This window comes from Channa argus, chromosome 18, assembly GCF_033026475.1.
Source record: "Channa argus isolate prfri chromosome 18, Channa argus male v1.0, whole genome shotgun sequence".
NCBI lineage: Eukaryota > Metazoa > Chordata > Actinopteri > Anabantiformes > Channidae > Channa > Channa argus.
The window spans coordinates 12,989,650-13,007,519 of NC_090214.1; the positions used below are offsets into that span (position 1 = coordinate 12,989,650).

The 17,870-nt window shown below is 38.5% G+C and overlaps 1 protein-coding gene across 3 annotated transcripts in view; it reads right to left on the reverse strand.

Moving 5' to 3' along the window:
* Window positions 1-16,578, reverse strand: part of atp2a2b (ATPase sarcoplasmic/endoplasmic reticulum Ca2+ transporting 2b) — a 28,014-nt gene extending 11,436 nt beyond the window's left edge. For 2 of the 3 annotated variants that reach the window (XR_010911422.1, XM_067483343.1), the window contains exons 1-9: window positions 15,969-16,577; window positions 15,626-15,643; window positions 15,445-15,527; window positions 13,172-13,276; window positions 8,627-8,765; window positions 1,746-1,826; window positions 1,073-1,158; window positions 453-608; window positions 127-268 (exon numbers count right to left, since the gene is read on the reverse strand). Coding sequence is in view for 2 of the 3 variants with exons in the window: in XM_067483343.1 (XP_067339444.1) it covers window positions 127-268; window positions 453-608; window positions 1,073-1,158; window positions 1,746-1,826; window positions 8,627-8,765; window positions 13,172-13,276; window positions 15,445-15,527; window positions 15,626-15,643; window positions 15,969-16,086 (928 nt within the window). In the remaining variant the exon portion in view is untranslated. Of the gene's footprint in view, window positions 1-126; window positions 269-452; window positions 609-1,072; window positions 1,159-1,745; window positions 1,827-8,626; window positions 8,766-13,171; window positions 13,277-15,444; window positions 15,528-15,625; window positions 15,644-15,968 lie in introns of all 3 variants that reach the window. The other variant, XM_067483344.1, reaches the window with a different exon arrangement.
* Window positions 16,579-17,870: the final 1,292 nt, after the last annotated feature.

The window sequence follows — 17,870 nt, forward strand, 5'->3', positions numbered from 1 at the left end:
CCAGTAATGAAAAACCTAAGCTTTGTCTATGAATCATACTGAAGTTCTGAAATTCTAGGATTTTCCATCAAACTGCCCCTGCAATTTTAATAAAAATCCTAATACTGAAGCATCTGACAGGATTACCTTCCGGGATAGCAGCAACAGCTAGAGCCACAGCAATCTTGAAGTAATAGACAGCACCTCGTATCCAGGAGCCTCCGTGGACAGGGTCATTGAAATGTCCAATATTGATGATCCATACAGCAATGCATATCAGTGAAATGACCTTGAATTACAAAACATTAGTTTCAATATAAAGATCATAAAAATTGCATTATCAATATTAGAATAAACATTACACATTTTGATTGAACAGCCAGGGTAGTTGCTAAGGTTGTTGTTATTAACATTTAAAGTACAAAAAAGAAAACAAATGCCAGTATTGAGAGACTGAAGTAACTTCAAATAACCTTGGATAGTTGCTGTCCAAACTCATCCAGCTTCTGCTGCAGTGGTGTGCGCTCCTGCTCTGTTGATGCCATCTCATCTCTGATTTTTCCAATCTCTGTGTTTCCACCTGTAGCCACCACTACACCAACAGCTTTACCAGCTGCAATGTTCGTACCCTACAGAGAAGTAGTGTGAAGCAGACAGTGATGAACTAAATGGATTACACAATGACCTTCTTAGAAAAATGGATAAACTACTTTAGCAACCTTTCTGAGATATGTGTAACAAACACCCAAAAGTTTTCCATGTGCAGCAGTTAGTATATCACTTTCCTAAACACATTTTAATCAGCTGAAGCTATGTTATCACTTCTGTCTGGATGCAAGTAGCTAACGAGGAACAGGCCATGAATCATTTCTGCTTCTTAGGATGTAAAGTGATAATTCCATATTTTCGAAATGGGCAGCAATTCTAAAATTGGAAGGATTCTGTGAAGGGGAGGGAGAGATGACAGCAGAACACTGTTGCCTTTGTAGGTGCTGTCAGACCCACAGAAACGATGAAAAGGGGCGAGGATTTAAAAAAAAAAAAAAAAAAAAAAAAAACAGAACAACCAAATATGGTCTCATGAGTCACTCACAGAGAAGAGCATGTTCTTCTTGTCTTGGTTGACAGCACGCGGGTCAGGCACTGGGTCGGTGTGTTTGATCACAGAAACAGACTCTCCTGCAGGAAGTGGATGAAAAGACATTAGAGAAGGAATCAAATGGAGAGCAAAGTGGTAGTTATGATGCTTGGTTGACACTTTAGGCAACTATGTGTGGAAATTGGTTTTCAGCTGACTAAGCAGGCTTGACAATTATCAAACGGTGCAGTACCCCAGCCTTTCAAAACCTGTATGCAGTGTGGTTCCACTGCATGTTATTTGTAGATGTAATCAACAGTGGTAGATCTGCACTCTTCTACAGAAAAGCAGGGAGCATTTGACAGTCGGTATGGCCATGAATGGGGACGTGAAGAGAGAAGAAAAATAACTGAAACACTAAAATATCCCATGGAATTTGCTACCAATTAAGGCAGCAGAGCTAGACAAGAGATTTACAGACTCTATTCAAATAAACCTCTTCTCTCGTGCATTAGAAAAGAATATTAAAGAATGGATAATCTTTTCTACCCATCTCCCTCACCCATTTCTCCTTCTACACACTCCATTCCATTTACTCTTCATTTTATTTTCAACACACTTTCATTTTTATTTAGGCATTGATCGCTATGACTACAAGATGTAATGATGGCATGTGTATTTTTTTTACCTGTTAAAATTGATTGGTCTACCCTCAGTGTGGTCGACTTGATAGAAGACAGTCTGATGTCGGCAGGCACTTTATCACCAACTGTGGAGAAAAACAACAAAGCAGAGATGCACAAATGTATCTCTTCAAACCTTAAAAGCATCTGTAAATCTGTAAACACTGGCCACAGGTGGATAGATACTTCATTTAAAAGGACTAAAATAACTTTGAAAGTATGCAAACAACTGAACAAGCAATAGAAGCATAGTGGTGGTATGTTAAAGTACATAAAAATAAAATTCTAAAACTAGAGAAAACACTTTAAAACAAAGGCAATGAACAAAAACTGCCACACACAGAGACTAAAGTTGTGGTAATGGAATCGAATGATTAATGAATCGCAATTTATTTGTTGGGGAGAAGATGAGAGTGAGAGTGTCATCCAATCAAAAATGTATGTTTCGTCCATCTATATAGTTAGCAAATAGATTGCTGCTCATTTTTTTGCATAAAAAGGTATCACACAGTTGGACTCCATATTATGATGTTACAAGTAATTTTGATCTTGTCAGTGTAAAGTGCCAATCTTTCAGGATGACTGAATAATAAACTAAAGTCCGACCACATTTTACATTTAGATAAACATCTGCTTTCAACTAATATTCGTCTTTGAATTTTCCATTGGAAAGCATTTCTATGTAATGAGTCTGGACATTCAAACCTGCCATTTATTTATATGCATGCATGATTTACTTTTTTCTAAAATACTTTTAGATCTACTGACCATCTTCTCTCTATAAATACTGCAGTGTTACTATAAGTGGGGCCATGATCAGCACCAAAATGTGACAACATGATGTTGTAAAGCACAGAAAGCCTGTAAAATGCCACTGCCAGCCCAAAGTGAAATATTACTTTCAGCTTAAACTAAGACATCTCACAGTATGAATAGGTGAAGAAAAAAAGCAATTTATAGCAATGGGCCAGAGACTCTCAAGAGATCCCACTGTGAAGAGAGCAGTGTGGTCAATGACAGACATGTAAACCAACCCTTGGGCTTCTACAGTGCCCTTCTGTGTAAAGGAAAGGGGGAGAGGGGGAGGGGGAGGAGAAAATGGGAAGAGGCATTAAAGGGGTCCTGCAAAACACACATCCAAAAATGGATAAACTATTTTGGTCAGTTGCAAACATGTGTTGCTGAATTTGGGTGAGAAGGAACGATAAAAACTTCTGTTTTAAGCAAGGAGAACCCGCTCGACGTCATAAGTATTGAAATAGAAACACTATGATGTATCCTTCTGTACAGACTGTTCATTCAGTCGCACAATTCTCATGAATTTCTGACAGGTCTTATGGGACTATAGTGAAGGATTTCAACAAAAGAAATATTTAACCACTAGAACACCTTCGTCACTCTGTTTCACATTTTTGTAAAACTATAACAATAATTTCCATTTTACATTTGCATTTCAGTCATAGCAATGCTGATTTTGTCTTGCATGAAAAAGCTTCTAGACTGTAGCAGCTTCACTACCAAATTTGGTCCTCTAGATGACTGCTAGTGGTAAAATCCACTTCTTCCTCACCTGCCTGCCTTCAAAATAGATTCCAATTTAACACACAGAAAATAGAAGATAAACAAGCACCGCACAAGGGAGGAAACAAAGAAGATGTAGAACCTACAGGTAAAAATACTAGTAAGTCTCAAAGCCCGGAGGGAAGGTTCCTCTCAAGACACCAAAATTGGAAAGTGTCCTACCTTGAAGTAATGGTAAAATGCCTCCCTATAAACCATCCACTGGAACCATACTTGAAATATGGTCATACTGAGTACAACGGTAGGGCTTTTAAGAAAACACTTCAAAAAAAAACATAGGAAGGATGATAATCCTAAATTCCACTATATTGTGTGTCAGTGGCCAGTAGTAATGTTGTGAATTACTTATGCAAATAATGCATCTGTAAATAATAGTTAGATAAGCGAAAGCATAATTTATTAACATCTCAAAGAAAAAACCTTGGTGATAGCTACAAGTCATCTTACACACATGTTGACACACCACTCTGTTCTGCAACACTCATCAACAGGCCAAAAATTTGCATCTGTTCCTCACATTATCTTTCCCTTTTTCTTACAAAACATGCTCTTTTTAGCTTTTCTTTGGGGGGCTGGAGGGGTCGCCTGTGGGATATGGACTGTTTCTTCTCCCATGAGAATGAAGGTTTTTAATCTCATCTGTTCTCTTGATCGAGGAACAAATGCTGGATTTGATACACTTATGTAATACATTCCATGTATAACACATAACATGGAACAGGATACTGATTTTAATGTTTCACTCACAGTATCTGTGCTATAAGTACCCAAATACTGATCTTGGAGGGTGCAGTAAAGCTTGACATGCTTTAAGGGGCTTATATCAGGCTTTCTAATAAAGGAAGATAGAAGCATAGACAGACAGAGGACATGCAGAGTGCAGACACTACTAAATTCAAGAGGGGACAGTGTGGCATGTGGTCATCTGAAGCGTAAATTCTTTAAAATACATATGTACACATTATAAATGCTAATTATAATTATAATTATTAAATTATAAACTTTATTATCCCAGTTAGTTATAATTGTTTAATAACCATTAGATCCAGCAATATAGTAAGATCCCTAGATTTCAAGGAGGTGGTAAATGGTTTCATACTGAAACTACACAAGAAATTACTTAAGGTCTAAAGGTTAGACAGCTCAAGCTATTACTGTTCAAGGTCATTGATTAGTTTGATGTGCACTTTGTTTTAACGTGATTTAGTGAGAGCTTAACACAGCAAATGCTGAAGACTAAAAATGCATCATGTTCTCTTTGAGAAAAATAATTTAAACTGGTATGTTTATGATTATGTTGCTGGTAAATATTTAAGTCCTGATTACCTTATCATCTATCATCTGCTATCATCTATTAGTTTTTTATAAAGTAATAAGTTTTTGAACTAGCAACTGGCAAATATTTAGTGTATATGAGCAAACAGCAATATTTAAATCCTAATAATAATAATAACTAACCTAATAACTAACTTGTGCAGCAGTCAAACACCTGGGAATTCATGTTAACAGTTACCTGATATTCTCATACTATAATTTCTATACAAGGTTACAGGTTAGGGTTAGGGCCAGGGCATATGTCATAATATGACACAAGTGTGCCATGAGTTTTCAAAGAAAATTGTATTTTGCATACAAATTATATTCTTAAAAGTCACCTTACCAGTTTTCCTGGATTTGCTTTAGTTCTGAATACTGAAAATGTACATATATAAATATAGGTTAAAATATGGTAGAACAAGACCTATCATAACAACATCTCTTAAAAACACATTCTATGCACCAGAGCACATGACTATGCTTCTGAAGGGAACGTGTTCCAACGCATGAGGATTTGGCACAAGTTTTTATGTGTGAACCTCAACAAGCATGTTGGCTAATCGCTAACTGCTACAAAAACATCTAGCCTAAATAGAGCTAAGGCTGGAAGTTATAAAAAGCTGGATGTGCTGCACTTAATACAACTTAATGTGCATGTGGTTCTGGTGGACACTGAGACAGTTACATTCCCAAACCAGGCAGGACCCTGTAGCTGTGATCAGAATCAACATCAGCAGCAGACAGAGGAAGAGAGGGATAAGTGATAGTTATTGATTTGATGTTCATTCTGATGTTCAAGTAAACCAAACTGTTTACTGAGATTGCACCACATTTCTTTAACTTGAATGGGACAAGCTCTTGCTTTAATTATACTGTGGAGAGACTCATATTAGGAGTTAAGACTAACTTAACTAAGAGTATAACATATTTTCACAAACAGCCAAAACTATGAACTATGACAAGTAAGCTGACAAGTAGGCTAGTTAGAATATCATACTGCAGATGAAAACCTTTGGTCCCTGTCTTTATCTAATGTGTGTACTACAAGATGGCTAGATGTCTTAAGGATAGTTATTACTTACTCACCAATCCACCAGTTTATATGATCTGACTGTCTCTACTGAGGGACAAATGAGTATATATTATATGGCAGGGGTGGGGGTTGGTACATTATTTGTAGTTCTGTGTAATCCGTTTCCAAAGATGGGACATTTAAAAAAATAAAAAGCATCAACAGAGCAGCCAACATACTCAGCACAAAGAGTTACACTTACTACTTAACAACTGCTCTGATGACAAAATGATCTGAGCTCCAAATATATGAGTAAATGAATAACAAACCCTATATCTGGTTTGACAAGACACTTTACAAGCAGGCATGACACTCATCAGACCTTATTCTGCAACACTCATCAACTTACTGGATAAAAATAACTAAAGGATTAAACGTATGTATTTTTTGTTGACTGAGAAGGCAGAAATACTGATCACATGTCATGAATAAAAGAGAAAATGAAATGGACAGCAGAAAAAATAAGTTTATTAAATGTGTAACTGACACATTAATATAACATCTGTAGTCTGACTTTAAACCTAACTGAGCTGTCTGAGTCAATCTTGCTTTGTAGCTTAAAATAAACAAGAGATTTTTTTGAATACTGCATGTTAAGATACATACAGGCAGGACTGTCATTCCACCCATTAATTACATTATAATGTTCAGGTCTTTACATGTTTTGAAGGACACTGATGGTTCACAACGTGGATATAAGTTATATTAATATGATAAAACAGGGTGAAAGCTTCATCTGTAGTGTGAATAATTAATGGTTCGTGAAGTTATGGTGAAGTTAGTAAACGGGTAAACAAAAATCAATGTTTGAGAAAACAATGCAGACCATTGCATTTATGTTTCACTTGCCAGATCTCGCATGTACCTCACATTCCACTTGCCTGATCATAAGGTTTAAAGGTCAAGCCCTTTAATCAATTCCAAATAGCTTTCTAATGCAGAAAATAATCCATGTGGCTATAAGGGTGTATTTCCCATTTATGACATTATTGGGCCCTGTTTATGTTGCTTCGACAAATTGCTGTCTGATTTTGGGCTCGATCCCACCTTCCTGGACATGCATGTTTGTGCAATTTAATTATGCTAGGGAATTTTAACTCTGTCAAACTCAATTTCCACCACCACAGAGTCTGCTCTTCTGAAGTTTGCCAATTATTTATTAAAAGTTTTCTGATGCAGGCATGTGCTCTAAACTGGTTCTGCTGGACCCAAGTTCATCCCTTAAACTACCAGGGCACAGTATTTTAATAGACAAACTAAGGTGATTGGTTGGTAAGCTTGTTTAAATCAGATACTGTCCCACAAAATTAAAGATAGCAGGTTGACTGACCAAAATTACTTTAAACAATGTGGGAAGGAATGAAAGGGTAGAGATTTACCGCCTGATGGGCAAAAAAGATTAAGAGGATTCAGTGTCCCTATGGATACTGAAATTGTGAAGCTAAAGCATTAAAGGCTTAGCAACATCTTAAGATAGTGTCATGAAAGTGAAAATTAGGTTTAGTTACTGTTCAGATTTCATAGATCCCCAAAAACCAAATTCCATATATGAGTAACCCAGGTTCACATTCTTGGGAAATAACTGAAAAAGATATTTATGCAAATTATGTTGAGTGCGGAAAGACTTAATTATAGCAGACTAAGGATGTGAACAATCTGCCAAATTGTAAAAATTTTAGGCAAGGTATAAAGATTTGTAGGAAATGTTGGCCAACTTATTTGAAAAGTTTTCATTGTGCATAAAAAATTGCTAAGGATTTTGATTTTGCTGTGTAAATGTAATAAACTAAATGCATATCAGAAATCAACTACTCATAATTAATTAGCTCTGGTTTCTGACTAAATGGTTTTGTGGCACATTTGTAACCATAGCAGGAATTTGTGAAATTGCATGTTCAAATAGATAATAGCAAACAAATGTGAGCTGCTCTCCCACATGCACTGCTACTTTAAACATCAGTAGACTTTACCCATCAGAGCTAAGTGTGCGAACACACAGGGTCAAATCACACAGCCTAGACATTTTCTGAACTTTATCTTGTGAGCCCGAAAGACCAAAGGCAAGAAAATGCAAGTGAGTGTGTATATAGATAGAGCACTCTACTGTATCCCAAATTGTCAGTGGGATTTAAAGCAGTAAAATCGGCATATTGACAATGTCTCTATCAGCCAACTGCATGGCTGCACAGTGACAACACTTCTTACACTGTTTTTACTAGGCAATATGCGGACTTTATTCTCAAAGTTCATGAGTAGAAAAGGCTGCAGTGAGCACAGAATAGAATGACTGTTAGTTTGGGATGTTTTTGCAATACAGTTCGAAGATTTTAGTTTAAGGAAATCTTCTGTGACCCTACTCTAGACATATTTGGCATTATGTGAGACAAAGAGCATTTAATGCCAAACTACATCTAACAAACACTAAAAGACAGAAAACCAAAGTGAGGTAAGAGGAAAGATAACAGAAAGAAAAAGGTCCAATAACAAAGACTGTAAGACAAAGAAAAAGAAAGGAGTAGGAAAAGAAAACAAGAGAAAGTAGGAGCAGTGATGCGGGGCTTAAATTTAAGCGGCCCTTTCCAAGTTGAGGTTGGCCAAGAAATGTTCAGGAACAGACTGAACCTCTGCTCGTGTTGTGTAACACTTTTACTTGGGTGTTACCAATATTAATTGGGTGTTACCAATATTTTGAAATTGTCAAGGGGCATTGACATGATGGTCAGCTGTGTTTTTAAGCTGTATAAAAAATAACTCTAACACTACTTAAGACTATAGGATAACTCATTTTATGTGTACATCTCTTACAATGACACCTGTATTGAATTACATAATTTTAATTAGTTCTTTACTTCTTTTTTAACTGACTATTGTTGACAGAATGCTAAATTGAACACTTAAGTACATTTTTCACCTTACCTGCTACCTCCACGATGTCCCCAGGCACAATGTCCCTGGCCTTGATTCTCTGGACACTCTTCCTATCCTGGCGGTACACTTTGCCCATCTCTGGCTCATACTCCTTTAGTGCTTCAATTGCATTTTCTGCATTTCGCTCCTGGACAGCAGAAAATAGAATTAGGTTTAAAATGAGTACACTCTTTTCATATATGCTGTTACAGTCATAAAATAAATTGTGCACATCATGACATTATTAGGGACAAAAAAGTGAAGCGCAAATGGTAAACACTAGACCATGTTATAAAGTACCTAAAAAACAGACTAGTTTTTGCCTTGGAATTCTTTGAGATGTGAAAAAACAATTTAAATCCATCCTAACATTGGATTTGTTAGCATTATTAAGAATAGTGACTTGAGATAACAAAGCCATTCTTTGTTTGGTTTCTCCAATGTCTCCTTCTCGCTATCTCCGTTCCATCCTTTTTTATTTGCACTTTTTTACTAGTGCTGACTTCTCTAGTGAGACTGATAAGTCTCAGATTGGACAGTCTTAGCGGGAGCTCCTGGCCTGACAGGAGGATAGGCAGCACTCCACTAAACATTGTAAGGAAAAACACAGCTCCAGGACAACAACCTGGTAGAGGAGCTGGTAGTTATCTCCACCAGCCAGTGTTTTGACCACCAATGGAGACCTACGAGAATAAGAGATAGGCCCTCCTACTGTACCCTGGCCAGGGTCTGAGAAATCAGAGCTCCTGGGGAGAAAGCATACAGAAGGACATGAGGCCACTAGTGAGCCAGTGCATCCACTCCCAGAAGCACATCCTGGTCGTGAAGGGAAAAAAAAAATGTAATAAATAGATAAACAAAAAAAAAAAAAAAAAAAAAAAAAGAGGATACTGCAGGTGTCCCTTGTTGTAAAAAGGTCTACACAGTTCCCATAGCGCTCCTACACCAGGATCACCACATCCAGGTGGAGCCTTCATTCTGTATAAAGAGGGTTTCCCCTGGACAATAGATCGACCCTGGCACATAGGTGTCTTTTAGAATCAGAAAAGGTTTGCTGCTCCACACAGTGCAACCCTTGTGTGTTAAATGGTCTGCACTTATATATCGCTTTTCTACCTATTGGGACTCAAAGTGCTTTACACTGCTTCTCAATCACCCATTTCCACTCACAATAACACACACACACACACAGGGGAGCTGCTATCCAGCTGGCCAACGGTCACTGGGAGCAACTAAGTTGAGGTTCAGTGTCTTGCTCAAGAATGCTTTGACATGTAATCGGAGGACCCGGGGATTGACCCAGTAACTAGGGGGATTGGTGGACGACTGCTCTACCTTTCTGCGCCATAGCCACAAGAGGTTATGTTGTTGACATAAGCCACAACTGTGGTGTTGTTGGTTTGCATTAACACATGGTGTCATCTGAGAAAAGGTAGGAAATGTTTCAGTATTAGTTGCAATGCTAACAGTTCTAAGTAATTTATATGGGATGAGCCAATGTGAGGCTCCCAAGTCCCGTTCACTTCTCTCCCCTCGAATACACCCTCCCAACCTGACAGGGAGGCATCTGTTGTAATCACTATCCTGCAGAAGACCACCCCCATGGGCACTCCCTGAGTGAAAAAACTCCATGGACTCTCCATGGACTTAGTGCTGCTGTGCATGTTACTGAGACTCTGAGAGCCTGTGAGAGTCCTTAAAAGGTGGGTCAAACCTGTGAGAAGTCACCCAACGCTGTACACCCTTTATGTTCAAACGATCTACCAAAGACTACTACCAAAGCTGAGGCCATCAGCCCCAACAACCTTTGCCAGAGCCTGACAGACACATGCTCCCCCTGTGGAATAGGATTAAACAGTCTTCGAGTGCCTGCACCTCTCCCCATTCAGCCTGGCCTGAATCTATGAACAGACCTATGAGGGAGATGGCCTGAGAGGGGAGAGGAACACTAGATTTATTCGGAAACCCTGATTTTTCAGGTGTGTCATAAACAACTGTGTGGTCTGCTGCCCCCTGGCTGGAGATGCTTCAATGAGCCAATCGTCTATATAAGTGACCACTCTAATGGCTCGCCATCTCAGCGCCCCCACTGCTACTTCCGTGCATTTCACAAATACTCTAGGGCTTAGCAAGAGACCAAAGCCGAGAACTAGATGCTCATAACATGTCCCCTGAAAAGCAAATCTAAAATATTTCCTTTGCGTGAGGTATATTGATATGTAAAAAATAGGTCGATTGATGTGAACCAATCGCCCGGGCGCAGAAAACCCAGCATAGAGTTCCTGGGTCGCCTGAGGTTTAGGCTGCCTGGGGATTCTGAAGCTGGAAAGTGGTCGTGCTGCAGCGTGACCAAATGTTTGGCGCTGGGCGACAGGGAGAGAATTTCTCGCCAGACACAGCTTCAGCTTCGTCATCCCGTTTCTTCTCTTTACATCCACTCTGCATTGATGTGACAGCAGCCCCAAAAATGCCCTCAGGTGTGATGGGGGGTGTCAAGGAGATCCTCCTTTTCTCTGGTCGAAAGGGTGTTGAGATTTAACAATCTGGCCCTCTTCTGTAAGACCATCAGCCCCATGGCTCATCCCAGGAGCAATCGTCCATAGAACTGCCTCCCACGGGATGTTTTTCCCTGTATGGTTTTCTGCACCAGGAGACAGAAATCTCTTCCAACAGCTACGGGAAGATTGGCAGCAGTTGTATAACTGTCCTTTTCACTTTTGGCAGCATCTTCCCATCAAAGCGTGATGGAGTCTTGTTGGCTTGAACCTCAGGCCACAGGACATTGAGCTTGAGCACCTCCTCCAAGTCCAAATCCAGTCTAGGACGAATCTCCCCTGCCTGGGCCACACTCGGGGGTACAGGTTTTGCAACCTGGCCCAGAAGTGCCAGTGAGGAGGAGTCATCATCCTCGTCGGACATGAGAAGCTCCCACCCACCTCTGCCTTTACGGAAGTATTTGCAGTGGCCAAGGTCACTAGCAGGGGTCAATAGCTGTGAAGCTATGATGTGGCATACTGCTAAAGGTAATCTAGTGTGGCTAGAAAATACTGGGTGTGTTGGGATTTCCAGAATGAAAATGGTTTCACATTGACCACAGGGCTCAAACTACTGTTTGGCAACAGACTTAATGAGCGGATTTCTCAAGCTACTGTTCACGGAGAACGGAGCACCTGGTGACCGAGTTTGCGCTCGTGATACCTTATGCAGTGTCACTCCCCTTTATAGGGGGAGGGCTTGCCCCCACCTTGACATTGACATTCTTAGTCCCAGCCAATCCTGGTTGGCAGAGTGCAATAGGAGCTTCTGATGAGGTCATGCTGAAGGCATTCCCAATGTAAGACACAAAACAAATTCTATGAAAGAGAACCTACCAAACGTATTGGGTGTCTTTTTACAAATATTTATAATAGTGTCATTAACAACCATGGTAAATGGCTGCTTATGTAGTGCTTTTATCCAAAAAGCTTTACAATGTCGTTTCTCATTTACACACATGGCTGCCATGCAAGGTGCTCAACTGACATGCCAGGAGCAATTTGGGGTTTAGTGTCTTGCCCAAGGACACTTTGACCCATAACCAGGAGGGACTGGAAATCAAACCACTAAACCTGCGGTCTGTGGACGCCTGCCTTACCATCTGATCTACAGCTGCCGACATGACTTTTAGACATTTATAGATATTTAACACTTACACAAGCACTTCTGATCTACACAGGTTGTACAAATTGCTTATGTCTTATAGAAATTATTCAATGTAAGCACATACCAGGATATGAACGTCAAAAAAAGGTTATGAGATGTTGTGACTTAATTAATGATTGTGGGGAAAAATGAATGTGTGTGTCCATATTGTGTCTGCATCCACAACTGCTGCTGCATATGATTCCTGCCTTTCAATAATGTTTAGTGTTGCTGAATCAATAATGCTTCACAAAGGAACTGGCACCGTAAATATTGGGGAAAAAATTCAGCAGGCACATATAAACAGAGGGACCAGAAATACATTCTCAAATGACAACACAATTAAATGTGTTTCTTTTTTTCTATTTCACTCTTGCAAACCCTTTGAATGCTGCTCGCAAATTCACAGGGTAAAAGTAATACCATGTTTGGTTCTGAAAAGATAGATGGTGTGAACTTGTAGTCTATGACATTGGTGTTTTTACCCCTGGGATCTAAATAGATATAAAACGCAGTACATAACTTTCATGAAAAAAATGTAAATAAAATCTTTTCCATTCCAGATTTCCTTCTATTCAGCTGGTGCATTCCCACCAATTTTAGTATAAAACTGTAAAAAAAAATGTCTGCAGATAAACACATTTTGTCGTCTCCACATCATCGCCCATCACTCTAATTTAAATTCAAGTCTGACAAAACTAACGACAAAACTTCTTCTCAAGGAAAGCTTACCAATCCATCACCTTGAATAGGTGGTATAAAAGCCAGTTTTCACCCAAGAGCATTGAAGGTAATTATTTATAACAGCATAGAAAAGAATAGTTGAAAAAAGTGACTTTTCATTTTACCCATACATAAATCTTATGTGTTTACCTGCCAGACTCCTACAATGGCATTTGCTATGAGAATAAGTAGGATCACAAAAGGCTCCACAAAGGCTGTAATGGTTTCTTCACCTTCTTCAAACCAGGCCAGCACCTATACACAAACAGAAAAAAGTAACTAACAAGCAACAAATAACAACATTAAAATGTGAGAAACTAGTATTATCAAGTCCTGACCAGAAATCACTATAGCTGAACCACTGAATAACCAACAGAAATTAATATCCTCTTTTGTAAGACCAGTGCTGTTTACAGAGGATAACATTTTGAAAGGCTTTAAGGACAAATCTCATCTTTTCAGATAGGGAAAAAGATAAATTTTTTTGTTGTTGACTAAGACAGAAGTTTGTAGTCTTTGAAATTGTGTTGCCCAATTGCAGTGAAAACTGACAGTCAAGTAACAGAATAATAGACCGGATTTTCAAAACTTTACAAGTAATTGATAACATTACAATGTGGTTCTCCACTTTACGTCATCCACATGAATAGAGCAAACAGGACGTAGAAAGGTCAAGCTATTTTAACTGTGCATATAGTGTCTTGGGAGAACTAGTTCTCCAGCTTTGTCTCACAAAGAACAGAAATATCACATAGGACTGGAAATGTATTAAGCACATTACTATTAAATGTACATTAATCTACAAATAAATGGAAATAGGATTCAATGTCAAAGCAGGATAAAAATATAGAAGTTAACAGAGAGTTGTGTGCAGAATGATAAAATATCTAAGTTGTTCTGATATCAATAGACAGGTAGTTTTCCCATTTTATTTTTGCAATAAGCGCTTACTACCCAGTTGCTACTTACTACTCAGACAATGGTTTTAATAAGATTTATTTTTAGTAAAAGATAAAAAATAAGCATGTCCTGCCTTTAGCTTTTAAACACACTTTCCTACTACGTGATCAGCAGCAGAACCACACTTAAACATATTTTACACTTTAAATCGATCTTAATAATTCATAGTAAATATTGAGCAGGTTTCTGCCAGTAGGAACTGGGCCAAGTGTGTAGGAAAGTCCCAATAGAAAAATTATGTGCAATGACAGAATTAGAAAACTCCATCTTCTTCTCTAACTTATTTAAGCATAGTCAATTAGATGTCAAATTAATTTTGAGGGTCCATCAAACAAAATGTGTATTTAGCCTGTCAGTTTCTAAACAAACTCAAGTTTAAATTTTATATACATTTAGTCATTAAGCAGCTATTATCCAAAGCGACTTACAAGAGAGGTACAAGGGAAGCATTCTTTGCATGATACAGCCTTAACTTCTATAGTTTCTCTATATAACTTTGTAGTCTAAAGTATTATCATGTTGAAAAATGCAAATCTCTGGATATGCGTTTCTGATTGGGAACATGCTGTGTACTTAGTCAGTGATTTATAATCTTTGTAACCATAGCTGGATATCATCATCATGCTTTGGTCACTGATGATATTCTTAGCCAGTTGGCCAACAGCCTACTCTAGAGTAGAAACAGGACCACAGGGTAGTATACTTTTTACACAAACTACACTCAGGATTGTCAATCACTTGTGAGAAGAACACAACTTCACATTATGTTCAACTCTCATGTTGTATTCGTGATTACATGACGAATAGTGGGCATCAATGTAATGTTGATCCTCATAAAAGTTTATGGCAACTCTGGAGTGAAGTAGCATGTTAGCACCAAGAAATTCAATCGCCAAAGAGACTAGTGGAATTATCAGTTGTCTGTCATGTTTGCACTTTAAGGTAAATGTATATCATGCTGCAAATTTCAACAAGATGCCACACAATCACTTAGCTTGTTAAAGTGACAATAATTTGTTTCCAGATTGACAATGTATCAGCGTTTCGATTAAACTGCGGAAATCTTGATCATTGAAGTGTTAACATTACTTCTTTGAAATAACCTCAAACAGTTGCAGAAGCTAAAAGCAAATGTCTACTGACATATTATACCTCAAAAAAGAAGAATCAGAAGACAGAATTATGAAAACAAAATGTCCATCTGGGCTCTGTCAACAGACAGATTGTGGGCGCCTTTCTTTTTCCATTTTGACCAGCATTATTGCTAAGCTGTGATCTGCACTAAATCAAACAGAAAAGGTCTATATACACTTTGCCTGACTTAGCTGAGAAAATTAACATTATATTACAAAAGCAAAAAAACATCACTATAATGGTGAAAGCCATGATGATTATTTTACTGGAAATTTAAAATAGTAGACTTTTAACCAAAAAAATAGTTAACAAATATACGGCATACTTACAAAAGATATGCAGGCAGCAAGTAAAAGGATCCTCACAAGCAAATCTTCAAATTGTTCCATAACCAGTTCCCAAAGAGATTTACCTGTAAGGGTTTCATTCAAAAATACAACCCAAGTTGTCTATTTATTACGAATCGTAAATAGGAGACTAGAAATCGCATTTATAATATTGTCCACTCACCCTCCTCAGCCGGCAGCTCTGCAGATCATCCCATTCAGCCCGCAGACAAAAAACAGATGGGCAAGCAGTTACTTAAATATCAAGATTAAATACAGGCTGCAATGGTGGTGAAGCAAAAATTACACTAACAAATAGTATAATAGAGGATAATGGTTTAATTGCTGTTTGAGTCACATAAGTGATGCTATCGAATATTTCAACACACTGTTACGTCAACAGCATTCCTCAGGATGTCGCCCGTTACAAACTAGCTGCACCGGGCCATGACGTTAAACGACACCGGGAGCGTATAACGTTACAAGCCAATTGTTTTTAAACGGACTGACGTTTACCGGCTGCTTACCGTTTGGTCCATATCGCTCCTTTTGCTTCTTCACTTGGTCCAAACTCAAACCCGTGCTTTCATTCACGTTAAAAAAGCTGTAAACTTCTTCCACCGTCTTCGTGTGTGCGTTGTCCATGGTGAACTGCCACTTGAGGACACTCTGCTGGTCCCAACCTTAAACTGTCGCGGGTCTCTGTTTCGTTGGTGTCACCCGGTGGTTTAAAACAAAAATACCTGAAATAATAAGACCGTGAGCCCACGGCGTGGAATGCTGCTGGTTAGTCAGCTGTAAACACAGCACAGACCGGTGTGCAGGTGCGAGACAGTGGACGAGTTAGCGGCAGCTGAGCTAAAGAATAGCTAACAGGCTAAAGCTAGCTAACTGTTGGGCTCTGCTTGAATTCGCCGGTTGTGCTCCGCTAGGAACCTTAAAATACTGATTCATATCAGCAACGCATTCTCAACGGGATGCTTTAATTCTGCTGTCTTCTTTTAAAACAGAGAATCCCACAACAAATCTTCCCAAAAAGATGATTTCAACATGTGGCTAGGACGCAGCTCGGCTCCCTTCGCTCGCTCTGCCTATGTATTGCGGAATCACCACGGTCCTCTTCAACACCAATCGCGTTTGTCCGCTACAGATCTCGCGAACGTCGAATGCGGTGTTCAGTGTCCGCATGTGGAAACAGCTGATTGGTTGCAGATACCGGAAATCCTCCTACTATCGCTCTTTCTTTTTTTCCCCAACGGTGGTGGTGTGTATGTACAACGTGTGGAGATAAAACCATATACAATTACCAAATACTGCTAACCTTTTTATTTTACTGTTAACGTTAACTTATAATGTTTCATCGACCCATAGTAATACTGTTCTAATGGACCTATTCCATGCGTACAATTTTAAAATAATGTTGAATTATAGATATACATGACACCAACATACTGTGCAAAATCAGAAAATTAAAAGTAACCTGAAAACATTAATTCGTTTGATTAAAAGAATAATAAAAGACCCCCTGGCTGTGTGAATAGACAGTGTACAATGTTGGCACGACAAATAATAACTGGTTTGCCCATGTTATTGATTAAAACATGATATTCTATTTCAAAAGTTTCTGTTTCTATAAGTGAAATTTTTCTTTATGCACAGTTTCCATGATTTCTACTGTTTACTGATGTGACATAGTGTAATGTTGTAACCTATTTGTTGTTATAAGTGAGAGCTAAATTAATACATTTAGAAAAAGTTTAGATTTCTTCTTGCCAGCTCACACCTTGCAACACTGTGGAAGTGTCTGGTAAAAATTCCACAGTGTGTTAGACTGCCAGAGCAACGTTGCCAGTGATATAAGACAGCTGACTTTATCATTTGCACTCTGCCCTTTTGCTGTTAAATTCGTCCTGAAAGTTTTCTTAATGCTGTAAAGTCAAATTGGACAGTGGCACTCTCAACCTTTTACCAACAATATAACTAGATATGTAGGGGGAAAGACTGTATACGTAGTACAAAAAGTCTCAGGGAGCAAAATTGTCCTTTACCCAGTTAAAATAAGGAGTTGAGATAGCCCCTGTGAAAGACGATTTGCAGGCTACAGTACCTGTTGTTTATCAGAAAGTTATTTTCAGACACTATGACTTTTATGTTTTGCACAGACACAGCCCTGTTCATTGATAAGGAAAGATTAAATCCGTGCAGCTGTAGTAACAGCCAGCCTAATTTAAAAAAAAAAAATATCTGTAACTATTTAGAAACACAACTGTCTTGAGATAAGATTTAAAAAGTGTGGTGAATAAGTGCCAGACTGTCTGACTGAATAAATCAGAATTCCAGAAGAAATTCTGAATTTCGATGACCAAATACTTGATATAACAAAAACATTTATGTATTAAGACATATTTAGGTGGTTTTAATATTATTTA